Source organism: Plasmodium chabaudi (assembly GCF_900002335.3).
Source record: "Plasmodium chabaudi chabaudi strain AS genome assembly, chromosome: 13".
Lineage (NCBI taxonomy): Eukaryota > Apicomplexa > Aconoidasida > Haemosporida > Plasmodiidae > Plasmodium > Plasmodium chabaudi.
Genome location: NC_030113.2, coordinates 1,473,600 through 1,491,363, shown reverse-complemented (window position 1 = coordinate 1,491,363; position 17,764 = coordinate 1,473,600). Strand labels below are relative to the sequence as shown.

The following is a 17,764-nucleotide window of genomic DNA, read 5'->3' as shown; positions in this document are numbered from 1 at the left end:
ACACTTTTTGTTATTCCATTTTTGAGAATTTTTTTTTGATATTTTTTTGTAAAACCATTTTATTCATATTTTTTAGTAATTAATCTTATCGAAATTTTTGATAAAATATTTTTTATTTCCCTCGAAAGGGGGGATAAACAAATAGACTCTTAGTGATTTGCTTTTAACAATTTTTTTAACTCACCTCTAGTCGAAAAATTAGAACAGACCTATATACTTATATCTCAAATTTTAATGAGCCCTCAAAATGTGATACCATTTTTTGGTATTCTCTAAAATAATCATTTCATAATACCTAAAATTGTTTATAAGAGTTTCCTTAAAAAAAAAATCAAAAAAAAAAAGGAAACAGACAAACATTTTAATTAAAATTCAATTATATAAAGTCTGGTTAAATGGAATAATATAGCTTATTCAATGTGCTCATAAAATAAATAATAATAAGGACAAAATTTATTATAGTGGTAATTATAATAGCATAAGGTATTTCTTCTTAATACACAAAGCAAACCAAATAACAACATACATACATGTATATGGAAAATGATAGCAAATTTTTATTTATATTTGATATATAGTTTTAAAGTAAATTATATATTCTTTTCATTGCTTTTTCATGGAAATCGAACTATAATTTCTGGTTTGCCTTGGCCATCACCCTTTAACTGTCTTGTCCCATTATAAAAACGCGAATAATTTGAATCGTTGGAAATTTGGTTATGCATATTATTACTAATCCAACATGGTGAAAAACTATCTTTTATTTCTGAAAAAAAATATTTACCCATAAACAATTTTTTAGGTCTTTTCGGTTTTTTCAAACTATAAACAGAGGATTCACTACATTCACTATGATCTTCTTCACTATAGTCACTTCTATTGTAATCGATTTCATCCATTCCATTCATAGTTGTGATATTTATTATAGTATTATTCTCATTATCACTTTCTGATATATTACAATTATTATCAGACGAATCATAATAATCATTTTTTTTATTTTCACACACTATTTTACAACATTTATTTGGTGTTTCAATTTTATTATTTTTACAATGTTCATTTCTATTTCTTCTAATATGATCAAATTGAAACGGGTATTTATTTCTGCCCATATTAGTTTCCTTATAATTAAGTGAAAACGGATATTCGTGATTCAATGTATTTCTATATTTATCATTATGTAGTATATACTTATTAGGATCAGGCATGTTTAGATAAAAAGGTTTTATATTATGGTGGGCATATCCATAATCGGGGTAAGACGCTATTTTTTTGCCCTTTATTTTTTCATTATAATTCAAACAATTATTTGTATTTAACATTTCGGATTTTAATTTATTTTGCACATAAACATCGGGATGGTAACCATATTCATTCGTTTTTCTGTTATAATCATCATAACATTTATTAGGAGGGATATTATTATAATTGTTATGAAAACAAAAATCAGTTTTCGTTTCTATAAAATTCATTTTACTAATAGTTTGTTCTTTTATTGTTAATAAAGACAATCGATATATATATATATATATCGTCTATATTTTATTTCGTTTTTTTAATTAATAATAAGCCATTTAAAAAGACAAACATATTTTAAAACATATTTTCTCTTATATAGACACATTAAGTTTTTCGTTTTATTATATTTCAATTTATTTTTGTTCTGCCCTTTTTATGAGGCATATACTTTCTATATTCTTTTTTATCTGTACATACACATTATATTATATGCATTTTTTATGTACATATTTATGGATTATAATTCATAATATTATTTAGGCGTTTTGCCTATTTTTGTCATTTTTTTTTTTACCATTTTATTAAATAATTAGAATTGTTAATGATAAGAAAACGATGAAACTCATAACATTTTCATGTGTACAATTTTTTTTGACAAGTATATTAAAAAAAATATAATAGAGAGAACATATAACATAAAAAATAATCAATATATAAATAAAACTATCAAAATAGTCCCTAAAATGATATTTATATTTCTGCTATTGTCATTATATATATATGTTTTATCCTTTTCATTGTTGCATATATTTTACTTGAGCAAGACACTATTACAGTGGGGTTGTAATTAATCTCTTAGGGGTCGGAAACCTTTTATAATGAATACAATTAATCTGTTTATTTGGAATCCTACATATTAATTCGCACTTAGGGTATGTTTTATGAATTTCGCCCGTATTATTTAACACATTGAGGTTCCCTTTATTATTATATATTGTTGCTTCACAATATTTATATGAATTCATATGTTTCTTATTATATATTTGTGGTATTTGTTGGCTATTTCTAATTAGATTTTTATCTATGGCTGCTGAATAAAGTGATGTTATCTTATTAAAGTTCTCCTTTACATTTTGTATGGAATTACTGTCTTTTTTGTTCTCATTTTTCAATGCTGGCTTTTGATGTAATATACTGGGTTTTAATTTAGACCCAAAATAGTATGGATGCAATGACAATGATTTTTTAGGGATATGATAATTCTTATTAGGCAATTTTTCTCGAATACGGTTAGAATTATTTTTGGATTTTATCATAAATTTATTATTCTTCTTAAATGTAAATGTTCGAAATATCGTATTTAATAACCCTTTATTTGTAGAATTAGGAATTGGCGCCTTCTCTTTTACAGGACAACAAAAATAGGATTTATCACAATCCTTTTCATCTATATCTTTTGTATTCATTTTATCTTTTCTTATCGTGCTTGCATTTTGAATATTGTCACTATACGCATTTTTTAAATTATTGTAAGCATCCGGCGATATCTCAACATGACATTTTATTTCTTCATTTTTTACTACATCATTATAATTTTCTTTTAGGTCATTTGGTAAATTGCTAATTTGTTTATCATTACCAGCATCATCAATTTTATTGTCTTTTTTTTCTGTATTTTCCATATGTTCATCTTTTAAAACCAATTTTGTATATTCATCATTTGAGTTAGAAAATATTTTTGACATTTTAATGATATATTTATCTTTTATTTGATTATCTCTTTGGTTTATTCCTGACTCATCAAAATATTTAGGCCCATCAACATTATAATTTTTGTTTTGATGGAATACATTATTGAATATTTTATTATGGTTATATAACATATTTTGAGATAACAAATTATTTTCATTATTTGTTTTATTATTTAATTCTAATATACCTGAACTAAATAATTTTTTTTCATTTTTAAACGATGGTAATTTATTATTTTTGTTAAAATTCTGATCACTAGCTAATCTTGACATAGGAACATTTAGGGGATCTTTAAAAGTATTTTTCATTTCTACAGGCGGTTTATTATCATAGATTTCTTTATGCTCAAGTCCATCACCTTCATTTGCATTATGCGTATTTTTTTTATTCAATGAATGACTATAATTGGAAATACTGTTTTCTATTTCAATGTTTTCTTGAGTGCTTAACATATATACATCACTATGTTCATTATTATAAGACTCGCTTGTTATATCATCGCTATCTTTTATTTTTTGTTTATATGCTATTTTAACTCTATTTAAAATTTTCTCATCAATGCTACTTGTTTGAATTATTGAACTTTTTTCTAAACTGGAATTATTTGATGAACTTATCATTTGAAAGTTTTCGCAACAGTTCACATTTTTTTTTATAGTGTGTAAAATTCCATTATGTTCCTGGGTACTATCTTCAGTTGTCGAGTCTATATTTTTTATACCATCATCTTTTATTTTAAAATTTCCACACACAGTTAAATTTTTATTATCTAAACATGATTTTATTTTTAAACAGTGATCTAATTTAGTATAATTATTTTTTTTGTTTTCTTCATGACATTTTATGCTTTTATTTTTATTATCATCATATTTTGTAGAAATTATTTCATTGCTCAATATTTTTTCATCCTTTTGTTTTGTTGTTGCAATCTCATTGTTCAATAACCTTTCTTTATAGTTAATTGAAATTGTATTCCTTTTGCATTTTTCAGGCATATCGATTTTATTATCTTTGGTGGATGAATCAGAACTAATTTCTATATCATGCTCATCTTTTTTTAGGTCGTATACATTTTTACAAATATCTTCACTATTGTCATTGTGGAGCACTATAGATGTGTTAGTATTAGTTTTATGAAAGCATTTATTATTTTGTTCGTTATAATTATTATCACTAATATCGACATTACTAGCATCTTTCTTATTATCTATAATGGTAATATTACTTTTTTTATCATAATGATTATTGTTGTCTTCGTTCATTTTGTCAAGACAATCCCCAAAAGAATTTTTATCATTGTCAGTGCTACTAAAAGTGTAATTTATATTATGCATATTCATGATACCCTTTTCAATATTCTCAATATGATTATTATTGTCAAGGTGTTCAATGCATTTTTCCATATTGCTAATATCAATGATATTATTATAGCCTGTTAAAATACGTTTGGTGTTGGTACAAATTTTTTGAATTTTCTCATTTATAATTATGATGTTACCCCCTATATCTTTACTATTTTTACTATAATTAATAGTATTGTTCTGTTGGTTTGAAGGCATATAATGAACTTGATAATTGCCAATGCCTTTTCGGAAATTCTCATTAATATAATTATCATTATGTAATTTCATTTCGATTGTCTGTTTTAATTTATCTGTTGTATCATGAATAATTTGTAAATTATTTATTGTATTCATAATATATGATTTTTCAATTTCCCCCTTCCCGTGATTCTTTCTACTTATTTGATTGCCAATCGGGAAGGGATATACTAGTTTAAATGGCTTGGTGCATGTGAGTTGTTTTGTATTAATTGGTCAGTGTTCCTTATAATTCCATTGTTCATATAATTAGGATTTACACTCATACGTGAAAATGAATTTCTTGTGTCTTCTAAAATATTTTGAGAATTGTTTTCATTTTGAATATTTAATATATTGTTTCTATTATTGTCTGATTTATCATTTTTGTTATCATTCAAAATGTTCATTAATTCTTTATTTTGTAGATTTAACATTTTATTATTCGAATTTTTAATCACGTCTCCTAAATTCAACTTATTCGCACAATTTTTATTGATTGTTTGCTGAGAATTATTACATTGAAAAATACCAGCAATACCTAAGCCGCGATTTAAATTATCATCTGAATTTATAATGTTACAACTAATATTTTCACTCTCGCTATGTGGATAAATATTTATATAACGCATATTTGAATTATCATTTTTTACATTTGTATTATGTTCATTTATATATCCATTAATCCGTTGTGGTGACACCTGATCTAATTTTACAAAGTTCATCCCCATGCCATCAGTTTTAACCCTATCTACAAATATACTGTTTTTATTATCAATAATATCATTATTATTATTTATAAATATTGTGTTTACTTTATCGGGATATTGCCTATTTTTTAAATCATAAATATTATTTTCTACTTTGTTATTATAAGATGCATTAACATTTGGAGCAATCGATTTTATAATACAGCTATCTACATTATATTGTGCATTATTTTGAAAAAGATATGAACTATTCTCAGCATTATTATTTTTAAATTCTGGTAGTCTTGATAAATCAATTAGGTTTGCGGTTTTATCAATGTTAAGATGTTCTTTATTTGGATATGCGCACACTAATGAGGTATTATCTATAATAATTGGTTTTTCTATAAAGGGAGCTGAAAGAGGAGCAGATTTGGCATAAAGTTGAGGCGATAAATCCCTTATTATTCTAAAGTTGGGATTCCCATTAGAAACGATAGAGGGTGTTATGGATGCTTGCGCTTGTGTTAACGATATTTGTGTCTGCGTCATAGGAGGAAGGGTACGTGACACTGGAATTTGAGTCGGTGTTACATGAGTAAGTGCTTGTGGTATAATGTGTGTAAGTGTTTGTGCCATTGGAAGTTGAACGGGTGCTACAGACAATTGTGTAGTTTCACTCGGAATTTGTGGGTTTGTATGTATCGCATGTGCTTGTACTGGTATTATAGATATTGGGCCGAGGACTTTGTTCAATTCAGAAGGTATTTGAGCGCTTTGTGGGTGTTTATTCGGAATGGGATTTGCCAATACCGGTGTATTATAATCTTTAAATATATAATTTTGGTTATTTTGTGGTATAGGAGCTGTTTGGTATATTCTTTTACTATAATCTTGATTGTATAAATTAGAATTGTCTAATGTAGGGTTCTTTTCGTTTACACCAGGCATCTTATTATTCATATTGTGTATATCAAATTTATTTTTATTATTTTCGTCTTGAACTATATATACACAAGTTGGCGGTACATTGTTATTAATTTCATTCCCATTAATTATTTCTATGCCATTCATTGGAATGCTTTTATGCATAGCATTGTCTACTTTGCTATTTATGGGAAAGCTCTCTATTTTACATAAATCTTTTTGATGATTTTTTGCAAAATCATAAATAGTATTCTTCGACTCTAAATTTTGATCCATGCAGGTAGCATTTTGATGAATATTCGAAGTGTTATCTACTTGGCATTTTACCATAGATTTAAATGTCTCATTATTCAAACTAGTATTCTGTGGATAACCATTTTGCAATTTATTCATTTTTGAATTTTTTTTTTTCGGTTTTAAAGACTTTTCTTTAGAATTTTGTTTACATTTGTTATATGAGGATTCATTTGATATATTTTCTTCATTATCTAAATTATTTTTTATGGAATTATTCTTTTTTAATTTGCTATTTTTTTGTTTTTTTTTCTTAACATCCATATTTTTATTTAATCCACAAATATTAGTTTTGTTATTGTTCTCATTCTTTATTTCATTATGAGGAGGCATACTAGATAAAACTGTGTCTTTTGATTTTTTTTTTAATACATGGATATCATTAAGTTTCGCGTTTTTGGTGATTGTTTCGCACCCTTTTGTAGCTATTTTTTTTGGTGAACTTTTGTTATTGATTTCATTACAGTTGTAATTATGGTCAAATTTATCTATATTGTGCGAATTTACAACATTATCCTCTTTTTTATCATTATAATTTTCCATATTATATTTATTATTAGAATAATTTGAGCAATCAGAAACAGTATAATTAAAATATTTATTTTCAACATTATGATTTTCCATATATGTGTTTAAATCGTTCAATTTAGGTAGTATAGAGTTCGACAAATTATTATCTACAAGATTGTTAGATGATACATTCTGAAACTTATTATGGCTCTTAACATTTTCATCATTTAATTCTTTATTACTATTAAGTGTGTCATTTTGATCCTTACATGCAAAATTGGAAGAGCCGGTATTATTTTCTGTAATGGTATCATTTCCTTTTAGTGTAAAATTGTAATTATTTATATTATTTTTAAGATGAGAATTTTTTAAATCATGATAAAAATCAGAATAAATATATGTCTTGTCTACAATATTTTTACTTCTGTCTGAATCTTTACTATTTTTTATGATGGCATCGACATCACTACAATGTTCATCTAAGAAATCATTTTTTTGATTTTTATCGTTTATAAAATCTGAAAATTCGTCTATGTAATTTCCAAAAGTAGGAGCTTCTTTAATTTGGGCATTATTAACATGCATTTCAGTTTTTTCAAATAAGTTAATATTTTTTTTCTTCTTTTCGCCCTTTTTTTTATTGTTATTCTTTGAAATATTTCGCTTAGTTTTTCCATTATTCGCTCGTGAATATATCGGGTGTTTTGATTTTACAATGGAACAAATCGTTGGAAGCTCATAATGATTTGTATATTGGCATCCCCACGACAATGGATTAGATTTGTGGAGTGTTTCATATGGCATTGACGATACTGCATATTGCACTGTTTGACTCTGAATCGTATAGTTTGGAGTGACATTCGATCCTGGTAAATGTAAAAGTGTTTTATTTTCTTCAAAATCTTTATTTCTATAATTTAATGGATTAAGACTCAATGAATCAAATTTCTTACTTTTACTTTTTTTTAAATTTTTTTTTTTTTTTTTTTTTTTAGTGGTTTCATTTTTTATATAATTTTCATAGTAGGCTTTATTAGCCCCTGAATATACTTCTATAACATTTTTTATTTCCTTTTCAGATAAAGGGTTTATTTCACTAGTGTTTCTTACAACCATTCCTCTATTTTTAGGTATCCTTCTAAGAGGCGTTAGAAGTTTGGGAATTTCACTTTTTTTTCTCATAGCGTCAAGACACTAGTAACACAACAATGTTAGTAATGAAATTAATATATATATATTAAATTAAATCAAGTAGTGTGCAGAAAAATATATCGACTGGGAGTATACAAATTAAAATAATAATTGCGTCATTTAAATGTTTTCCCATGCATGCCAAGAAATTATCGTTTAAAAATTCTTAATGCAATGTGTAATAAATTACAATAATTCGAATGTATAAGAGTATGACAAAAACATTATATAAAAAAAAGACAGACTACAATGAGTTAAATAAAGTAAAAACAGTAAATATTTAATTTCACAAAAAATAAATAAAAATTTAATAAAATTATAGACAACTATTAAATAATTATATAGTTATGTTCCAAAATAGTTATTTTCATATTATTTTTCAAAAAACAAAGTTACATAACAACCACAATTTCATAATACTGCAGCTGTATTATTATAAATTTTGTTTTTTAATTATTTAGTTATTACTATTTTTTTGTATAAAAAAAATAATTGGGCTATAAATATTTACTGTTCAGAAATATTTTATAGATTTTTTTTTTTTTGTATATAGCTATACAAGTTAAGATATTCATAAATTTTCATTGTTCCCATTATTTTAAATCATTTTTAGCATAGGATATAAGCTTATGTTCTTATATTATTACAAAAATAGCTTTCCAGCCATATATATATTTTGTCCTTAAAGTATAATTAATTTCTCAAAAGGAGAAATTGAAGTAATAATTATGAACAGTTAAGAATAATATAGAAGATTTAACATATTAAGAAAGAAATATTATGTACATACATTATATTATTTATTGAATGTTACACATATAGCTACCTATGTGTTAATATTTACACACCTTCTATATTATTTATTCATACCATATAAAATATACTATCCGACATTGACTAAATTAATACACACATTTTAGGGACTTATTAATTTCGAAAAAAATATATGGCTAGTTTATATTTTTATTAATAATATAATTAGTATTCCTTATAATAATAGTCAAAAAAAATATCTATATAATAGCATATACTATATGCATATATATATACATAAAAAAAATTGTATTACGATTTAAATCTACACTTTTTAAATGTCTTATATTCTGAAAATGTGTAATAAAAAAATATATATAATAAAACAATAGGTGCATATATGCAATAATTTATATTTACAATAGAAATTGATATTTTAGAGGATTTTTAAGATTTTTTCATTTGTTACATTTATTAATAATCAAAAAAAATTCTAATATTTTGAATATAAATATAAACCTTATAAATTCCAATTATGTATAAGCATACAAATGATACAAAAAAAATATAGTTTTATATACTTTCATTAAGAAAAATAATTTAAACCTTGTTTTACGTGTGTCAAAAAAATGTCTTATTTTATTTTTCAAATTATTTGCAATCGTTTTTGATTATTCGTAAGCCTTTTATGTTGTTTAAAAAAAATTGATTAAATTTGTTCTCAATTTTTTTTTATTTAAATTTTTTGGTACCTATATATATAATACTTGTGGGGTGGTGTTTAATTTTCAATTAAAGGCATATGGCTTAGTGTTTGATAATAAAATGGTTATCTTAAAAGTTAAAATAATAGTAAAGAATAAAATTTTTATTAACTATTTCATTTAATAAAAACCAAATATATATATTAAAAAAAGGAAAAAATGGTTAACTATGAAGACTTTTGTTTTCGGAAAAATATTTTATCTATATATGCAACGTCGCTTACTATAATCCTTTTAATATTTACTATTTTGAACGAATACAAATATATTAGATATTCTAAAGAATTAAAACCCATAATAAAAAATGCTATTAGAGTAAGACAACATGGATAGTGCTTGAAAGATCTTTAAAAGTTATAAATAGTATTTACTATCAAACCGTTTTTATGTTAGGCCCCTTGCACCCCCCTTGACGAAAATAATGGAAAAATAATACATATAGTAAGAGGATAATAACAATTAAAATAAATATTTGTGAACAATGCAGATGCTATTAAAAATATATGAAATAATGCACACATACATATATATATATCATGTGTGAGAAATACTCATTTTTAACTGAATAATTTAAAATAGAATTGTCCATTACAAGATCAGGAAACATTTTATGCCCCATCAGAATTTAGTTCCAACATTTATTCATTTCGAGGGATCTTTTTCGAAACAAAAGTTGAAATGTATCAGTGGGTAGGTCATTATGGATATTTAGGTTTATTTTCTAAAGGAAAATTTGAAGATCACATAGTAAAGACCCCTTACAATTTTCATTATTTTTATAAAAATCGAACAAATCCTACTTATATTCCCACAGTTGGTGGCATAGGACGAAAGGTTAGCGACAAAACTACCAATGAAACAATAAAAAATGGGAAACAAAGATAAAACAAATATTCATGCTACATTCCAGTATCTATATAACCATTTACGTAAATATAGCACTATTAAGATAGGGATCGTCATTTACATCATTTCTAATGCATTTTATTTTAATAATTGGAGATCTACAAATGTTAATACGTGTTTATTTTTCAGTACGCTAGTTATGCAAAAGTTGGAAATTATAGACTTCTACAAAATTCGCTCATAAATTTTCAGAAAAAGAAAAAATTGGACTTAATAGATGATGGTTGGTTCACTGAATCAGAAATAAAACCACCATTTACGATTAACCATTTAAACACTAATGTTTATGACAACTATTTGTATACAGGAGATCCATTAAATCCCCAAGTATAATTCTTATCAAAATATATTTTTCACAATTATTTAATTTTGTGAATAGAATAGGAAAGGTATACATATATGCACACTTCTATGATTTGCAGATAGGTGACATAAGGGTTTCGTTTTATGGTAACGCATCTACTCATGCAACGGCTATAGGAATTCAGAAATCAAGATTACTAAATACCATATTCGAAATTGATACAGTTAATATCATGAATAAGGATGTAATTTTACTATCTGAAGATAACAAAATAATGACTGATCATACAAAAAATTTTATTTATAAAAATTATGGTAATAAGCGATCATTATGGGTATTTCGTATAATAGCTTATATCTTTTTATTTATTCAAATTTTTATTTTCCTCGAAAATAGTTCTAAGGTAAGATAATGGCAATGTATATATAGTCAGATATGTATATTATTAATATTGCACGCTTATGTGAGTATACACAAAATGGATAAACCAGATTGTTAATATGTTTTTTAATAATTTTTATTTTCATTTCATCATTTTTTTAGAATGTCACATGGAAACTAATTGTGAGCTCAATTATGTCAATGATTATCTTAACCATATTCCCATGTGTGTTATGGCTTTTTTGTGACACTGCTGTCTTTTTATGTTTATTTATATTCATTGTTTTTTTGTCAATAGCGTTATTATTTATATATAATAACGAAATAGATAATGGGTATACTGAGATGAAAAATTATATGAAAAGAGCAAATACCGAACCAACAAGTTACACATTTTTAAATGTAGAAGATAATTGTACAGATATATATAAAGAATATACTAATGAAAAGGATAAGATTGGTACAATATTAGATTCAAGTAGTGATGTTTCATTTTATAATTCTATAAATAAAAATAATGGACATAAATTTGAGTCATCACCTGCTGGAGTATATCAGTATAGATGAACCAAATTATTCGAAAAAAAAGCAATAAATTAAATTATATTTAAAGGGAACATATTAAACAATACGCGAATAATACCATGCGAATAATTTAATAATATTTTGAGAATTTGTCTTAATAAAATAAGAGGAGTTTACAATTAATATTTGTTATTATTAAGTTTTATTGATTTTTTTACATATATTTTTTGTTTGTTTTTTTCCCTAAATTTTTAGTGCATTTTATGTGCTAACATTTTGTAAATATAAAAAAAATAGATTTCTTATAAATTTATTATTATTCATAATTTTTTTGCATAAATGCAAAAATCAAGTTTTACAATTATATTTTTTTGTTTTTTTAGTATATTCAAACTATTTATATATAATATAAAATATATGGGTTTAGCATGTTGCACTGAATAAATTATGAATCACACTATCTATTTTTTCAGGTTAGGCAGTAATTTTTTTTTTTTCTATTGAAACATTTTTTTAAATAATAAAATGTATTAATAAATGAAAAATGGGTTGAGGTACATTACGTTTTATTACTACAAATAGCTATAACACGATTAAGCATTTCAAGAACGGTGTTTCCCAAAATTTTTGAAAATAATAACTTTTTTAATTTTATTATTATAATACTATACTCTTTATTTAGAGTAACATCATTGTTATGTTATTATTGACTTATTTATCACATAGTTGAGATTAAAAAAAATATATAAACAAGCATTATGCATGGTTATATATTATTTACGTAATATTCTTTATTACGTTATATTATTAAATTTAAAATATGAAACATCTTTTTTTATTTACCAATCCAACATCCGGAGGAAATCAAGCGTCCATATTTACTGAAGTAAAAGACGTTCCCCAAATAATTATATGTCTCTTTATGCAGTTATACATCAAATGATGAATATGTACATAATTTTTATTAATACATATGTTTATACATATTATTTTTATTTTATTTTTCCCATTGTTATAGTTTGCTGCCAATGAAATAGTATACCAGCACCCAGAGAATTGCCATTTGTACATATACAATTTGTTAGAAGGTGAACCGGGTAAACACCAAGGTTTTTTAAAACTTAAAAGTGTGATATATAATATAGAAACTGAATCTAAAAATGGTGTAGAAGATTTGGTATCAAAATATAATGATAATGATGATAATAATAATAATATAGTAAATGACATTCAAAATCCAAAGGAGCAAAATGCCCAATTGAATTCTAAAAATAAAAATTATCCCGTAAAATTAAGTCATGATGACATTTCAGTGTATGTAATTATAGCTGGTGGTGATGGAACTTTAAATTGGGTTTTAAGAGAAGCAGAAGTATATGGTATAGATACAAGTATTTTTGCTATCTCTATAATTCCATTTGGGACTGGCAATGATTTTGCTAATGCATTTGGATGGAAGAAACCAATTGGGATATTCAAACCTAAAGACACATTTGCTATTTTAAACAACGTAGTTAGTCAAATACTTAAATCCGAAGTTCTTTATCATGATTATTGGAATATTGAAGTTGTATTAAATGATGATGGGTATTTTGATAAAATAAGTTCAAAAACAAAACAAAAAGAAACACTAATAGAAAATAATAAAAATGTAAAAGTTCTAAAATTCTGTATGGCTAATTATTTTAGTATTGGGATTGATTCACGAATAGGGCGAGGTTTTGAAAGACACCGTAAAACTAATGCGGCATTAAACAAAATGGTATATTTAGTTGAAGGAATTAAAAAAATATCATTTAAAAAAACTATACCTGTTAATTTAATAGTTGATAAAATGACAGCTGGAAACAATTTTAAAGATATTGTATTTACAACAAATAAAAAAGAAAATGCTCCTATATTAAACAAAGCTATGAGCTTAGTATGTGTTAATATACCATCATATTCATCTGGAAATGATTTATGGAAATATACACATAAGCTAGGTTTAAAATTACCAAAAGATTGTGACGATGAATGTAAAAAAAAATATGATGATTTAAAATATACAGAACAAAAAGTTGGAGATGGTGTATTAGAATTTCTTACATTTCGTACAGGTTGGGATATGGGGTTAGAATTTGCAGTCAAAGGACGAGGTTATAGAATACATCAGGGGAAAGGACCATGGAAAATAGATTTTAAAGAAAACCTTTCGGGTGTCTATTTTCAAGTAGATGGCGAATTTTTCTATATGACAAAACCGAAACATTTATCCGTAAAGTATTATAAAAAAATAAATGTATTGAAAAATATTTCATAATTTTTTATGAAGAAAGGTTTGATTCTTTGTTTCATCCTATCTTGAATTTGGTGTTTACCAGATAGTTTTTGAAAATTTAGCTTAAAAGTTAAACAAAGCTAAATACCATTTGTAGATACATATTTTCTTTACTCTACCAATAAAATAAACATGTTATGAGTATTTGATTTCCTTGGGATTATTGTAGTGCCACTAGATGCATATGCGTAGAGGGAAATATGAATTCATAATTTATATGTATATAATTAGAGGTGTGTTCCAATTTGTTTTCATTTTTTTTACACATGAATTATATTTTAAAAATAATTGATTATTTTTTAATTTCTTTATGATTTTTGAATCTATTGTCAATGTTAATATTATTTGATTTATTTTTTATAAGTATCTTTGTTATACTTATTTGCAATTTGTTTACAATCCTTCAAAAAATTATTTTAATCTATTTGGATATTCAAATTCATAAAATGCTCCACATGCATATAAACATTTTTTTTCTTTCAATATTTAATTAAGCTATGTATGTATTATTTTAACATATTTTGAATTTTTTTTTTTAACTTCAAAACACCCTTATATTCATAATAGTTTTATTCGATATAGATTTGTAAGCGTATGCGCAAATTAATATATCTTATATATATTTTTAATTCCTATGATATTTCGTATATGTAAAAAAATATACGATTCACAAAAATAAATTAGTTTTAAAGATACTTAATTTCCGACAATTTTTTTTTCGTTTTTTTTTTCTCAAAATGTTTGTATTGAATAAATGTTGTTTAATTAATTTTTTTCATTTTTTCTATTTCTAGATTTATTATTATTTTATTTTATTTGCGATTTTTACATTTGAAACCGATCTACAAAAATGTACACATTTTATTTTTTATCTAGTTGCCACAAAAGTCATCTAAGGATCTTTTAGGGATCGGAAAATGAATGGTCCTTATTAATTTATTATATATATATATATATATATATATTTTAAATAAAAATATATTTTTTTGTTTGTTATTTAGCCATGCGCTTATTTTTGATCGGCTTTCTACTTTTGCAATGATAAAATAGAGAGCGAATGTCTATATATATGCACAGACTAGCGAACAGCATTTCACAAAAAAATCAAAGTAAACATCCTGAGGTGTTTATCGAATTTGTATTACTCAAGTGGTTACTTGTGTTTCAGCATAGATGCATACACATCGTTCCACAGGTTCAATAAATTTTAGGAACTGCCTTGCAATTTTCTTATATATGAATGTGTAGATGCCCAAATTTGAGAAAATAAAGATTTTAAAATAATGAATAGCTTCTTTCGAAAATGCGTAAGACGATCCTTTACGAGCTTAAAAATGGAATTAGAAAAATTCGAAAAAGTGTCTCATAATTTTATTGAATGTATTGAGACATATAAATCAGAAAAAGATATATCTATAAAAAGTTATCAAAGTTATAAAAATGAAATAAAAGAAAGTATTAATAAATTATTAAATAATGATATATTAAATAATTATGAAAAAAAGGATTTTAAAACGTTATTTACATATAGTATAATACTATCAAGGAGAATACTAATTCAAAGAGATCATGCAAAAGATTTAGTTTTATCATATATTTCGTTCATTAAAAATAATAATAATTTAATATCAAATGATCAGGACAATATAAAAAAAGACGAAATTGATAGTAAAAATGATTTGCTATTATTATTTAAATATATTTATTATTTAAATATAGATTATGATAGTATAATTTACAATTATATTTATTCTGAACTTAGCAATTTAATTTCTCTTTATTCATTAGAAGAGCTAGTTGAATGTATTAAGTTCCTATCATCTTTTAAAAATAAAAAGTGGGTAAATCAAAAAATGTTTTCTAGATGTATAGATGAAGTTGTCAAAAAATTTACAAATGAACCTCTTAATAATAGCATTATTTGTAATACACTCACTACAATTATAAAAGCTTGTTCGCGTCTTAACTATGAAATTACAGATATACATATATTATTAGATTTATTTCGAGACAATTATGATAAAAATAATAATAAAGATATGCATATGCTTATAAAAATAATTTATAATTTATTTATATCAAACTATCATAGTTATAAAAATACAAACCAATTGATATATTTGTTAAAACAAGAAATTATGCAAACTAATAAGCAAACAGAATATCCTACTTATAATAAATATCAATATAATGATAATGTTATAATAGATAATAATTTCGATTTGAGTGAAGAAAATGCTACTAATAATTTGGATGCTCGTATTTCATATGACAATATAAATAATATACATCAACTATATATGAAAGAAAAAGAAAAGAGTGATATAATTACTCCTAACATATCTATTTCTTCAATTAATTTATATAGACTTAAGTTTATAGATATACTTATCCGTTCAGACAATTACCTTTTTAACACTTTTTATTTACCCAACTCAAACTTTTTTGACTTTGTTAAACACCTAAAAATGGAGGGTAAGTTTAAACAAATTAAACAAGCTTTTTTACTTTAAATCAATTTTTAAGCCAATAAAATATTATTATATAATAACCATCTGTCAGACAAACCAATTAGGGATACCATATTTACAAAACAAGCACAATTTTTTATAAAGGAAAATGGGTAAGTATCTATCAAGAAGTGTATGCATGATTATGGAATATTTACACACATATAGTTTCATTTTAATACTCATTCCGTTTTTTCTTTAAAGGTATAAAGTTACACCTACACACACGAGCATATATTCAATTTATGCTTTAACTGGTTTTAAAAACACTTATGTCGAGTTTGTACATAATATATCTGTGAATAAAAAAATGAAAGAAAATCTCAATAAATTTCACAAACATCATTTGAATTATAAACTTAGGAACTTGAAGTTTTTAGGATGGTTCGGATTAAAAACGATATATATGCATGCATTTGTGGATGCCTATATGATCTGTTGTTTGCACTATATTGTATAAGATGCTATTTATGTATTGGAAAACTATGTTCACATTCGATTTTTATTTCATTCGCTTTTTATTTCTTTCGCTTTTGCTTATTTTTAGGACTCCCATCATTCTGTACGAGCACGAATGGAAAAAACTAAGGTAGGCTTATAACAAACAGTTAAATAAATAGTTTGAAAGAGTTTACAGTTCACACTTAAAATACTATTATATATTTTGAGGAATTGCCGCTATGCATAAATACAACTATATTTATATAATCATATTGTATATCGATATGTAACCAAACACTGCATAAATCTAATGAAAAATTATATTTGCCATTTATTTTTTTTACAGAAATTATAATGAAAAATTTGAATACATAAAAAAAAATTTTAAAAGCATACATAATCATATGCAATGAAATAATGAAGAACAAATTTAAAGGATACAAAAAAAATGTATGAAGAAGACGATCTCGCTCCATACATAAGTATATATACATATGGATAAATTATTATTAATTTTTTTACTTGACAATACATTAATTAATTATAAGAATGAAATAAATAATTTATATATAGATAACAAAAAAAGAGAAAAACTTAAATGTGTGAAACATCCTTTTGTTCAAATTAAAATATCATATAATGTTAATTATAATAACAACAAAATTGCGGGATTAA

The 17,764-nt window shown here is 24.2% G+C and overlaps 6 protein-coding genes across 6 annotated transcripts; 3 read left to right on the top strand and 3 right to left on the bottom strand.

Moving 5' to 3' along the window:
* Window positions 1-614: 614 nt before the first annotated feature.
* Window positions 615-1,475, bottom strand: PCHAS_1339600 (conserved Plasmodium protein, unknown function; the record flags this gene model as incomplete). The annotated part of the gene is made up of 1 exon (XM_016799317.1): window positions 615-1,475. The coding sequence occupies one exon, from the start codon at window positions 1,473-1,475 to the stop codon at window positions 615-617; it is 861 nt and encodes a 286-aa protein (XP_016654624.1).
* Window positions 1,476-2,072: 597 nt separating this feature from the next.
* On the bottom strand, window positions 2,073-4,691 carry PCHAS_1339500 (conserved Plasmodium protein, unknown function; the record flags this gene model as incomplete). The annotated part of the gene is made up of 1 exon (XM_730298.2): window positions 2,073-4,691. The coding sequence occupies one exon, from the start codon at window positions 4,689-4,691 to the stop codon at window positions 2,073-2,075; it is 2,619 nt and encodes an 872-aa protein (XP_735391.2).
* A 74-nt stretch (window positions 4,692-4,765) lies between these two features.
* On the bottom strand, window positions 4,766-8,176 carry PCHAS_1339400 (conserved Plasmodium protein, unknown function; the record flags this gene model as incomplete). Its single annotated transcript, XM_730297.2, has 1 exon — window positions 4,766-8,176. One exon carries the CDS (start codon window positions 8,174-8,176, stop codon window positions 4,766-4,768), a length of 3,411 nt encoding a protein of 1,136 aa, XP_735390.2.
* A 1,685-nt stretch (window positions 8,177-9,861) lies between these two features.
* PCHAS_1339300 (transmembrane protein 43, putative) lies at window positions 9,862-11,860 on the top strand (the record flags this gene model as incomplete). The annotated part of the gene is made up of 6 exons (XM_016799316.1): window positions 9,862-10,017; window positions 10,096-10,143; window positions 10,282-10,536; window positions 10,738-10,935; window positions 11,031-11,315; window positions 11,456-11,860. The coding sequence occupies 6 exons, from the start codon at window positions 9,862-9,864 to the stop codon at window positions 11,858-11,860; spliced, it is 1,347 nt and encodes a 448-aa protein (XP_016654623.1).
* A 778-nt stretch (window positions 11,861-12,638) lies between these two features.
* PCHAS_1339200 (diacylglycerol kinase, putative) lies at window positions 12,639-14,120 on the top strand (the record flags this gene model as incomplete). Its single annotated transcript, XM_016799315.1, has 2 exons — window positions 12,639-12,704; window positions 12,837-14,120. The coding sequence occupies 2 exons, from the start codon at window positions 12,639-12,641 to the stop codon at window positions 14,118-14,120; spliced, it is 1,350 nt and encodes a 449-aa protein (XP_016654622.1).
* A 1,301-nt stretch (window positions 14,121-15,421) lies between these two features.
* Window positions 15,422-17,502, top strand: PCHAS_1339100 (RAP protein, putative; the record flags this gene model as incomplete). Its single annotated transcript, XM_016799313.1, has 5 exons — window positions 15,422-16,613; window positions 16,701-16,761; window positions 16,853-17,032; window positions 17,196-17,237; window positions 17,436-17,502. 5 exons carry the CDS (start codon window positions 15,422-15,424, stop codon window positions 17,500-17,502), a joined length of 1,542 nt encoding a protein of 513 aa, XP_016654621.1.
* Between the last annotated feature and the right edge of the window lie 262 nt (window positions 17,503-17,764).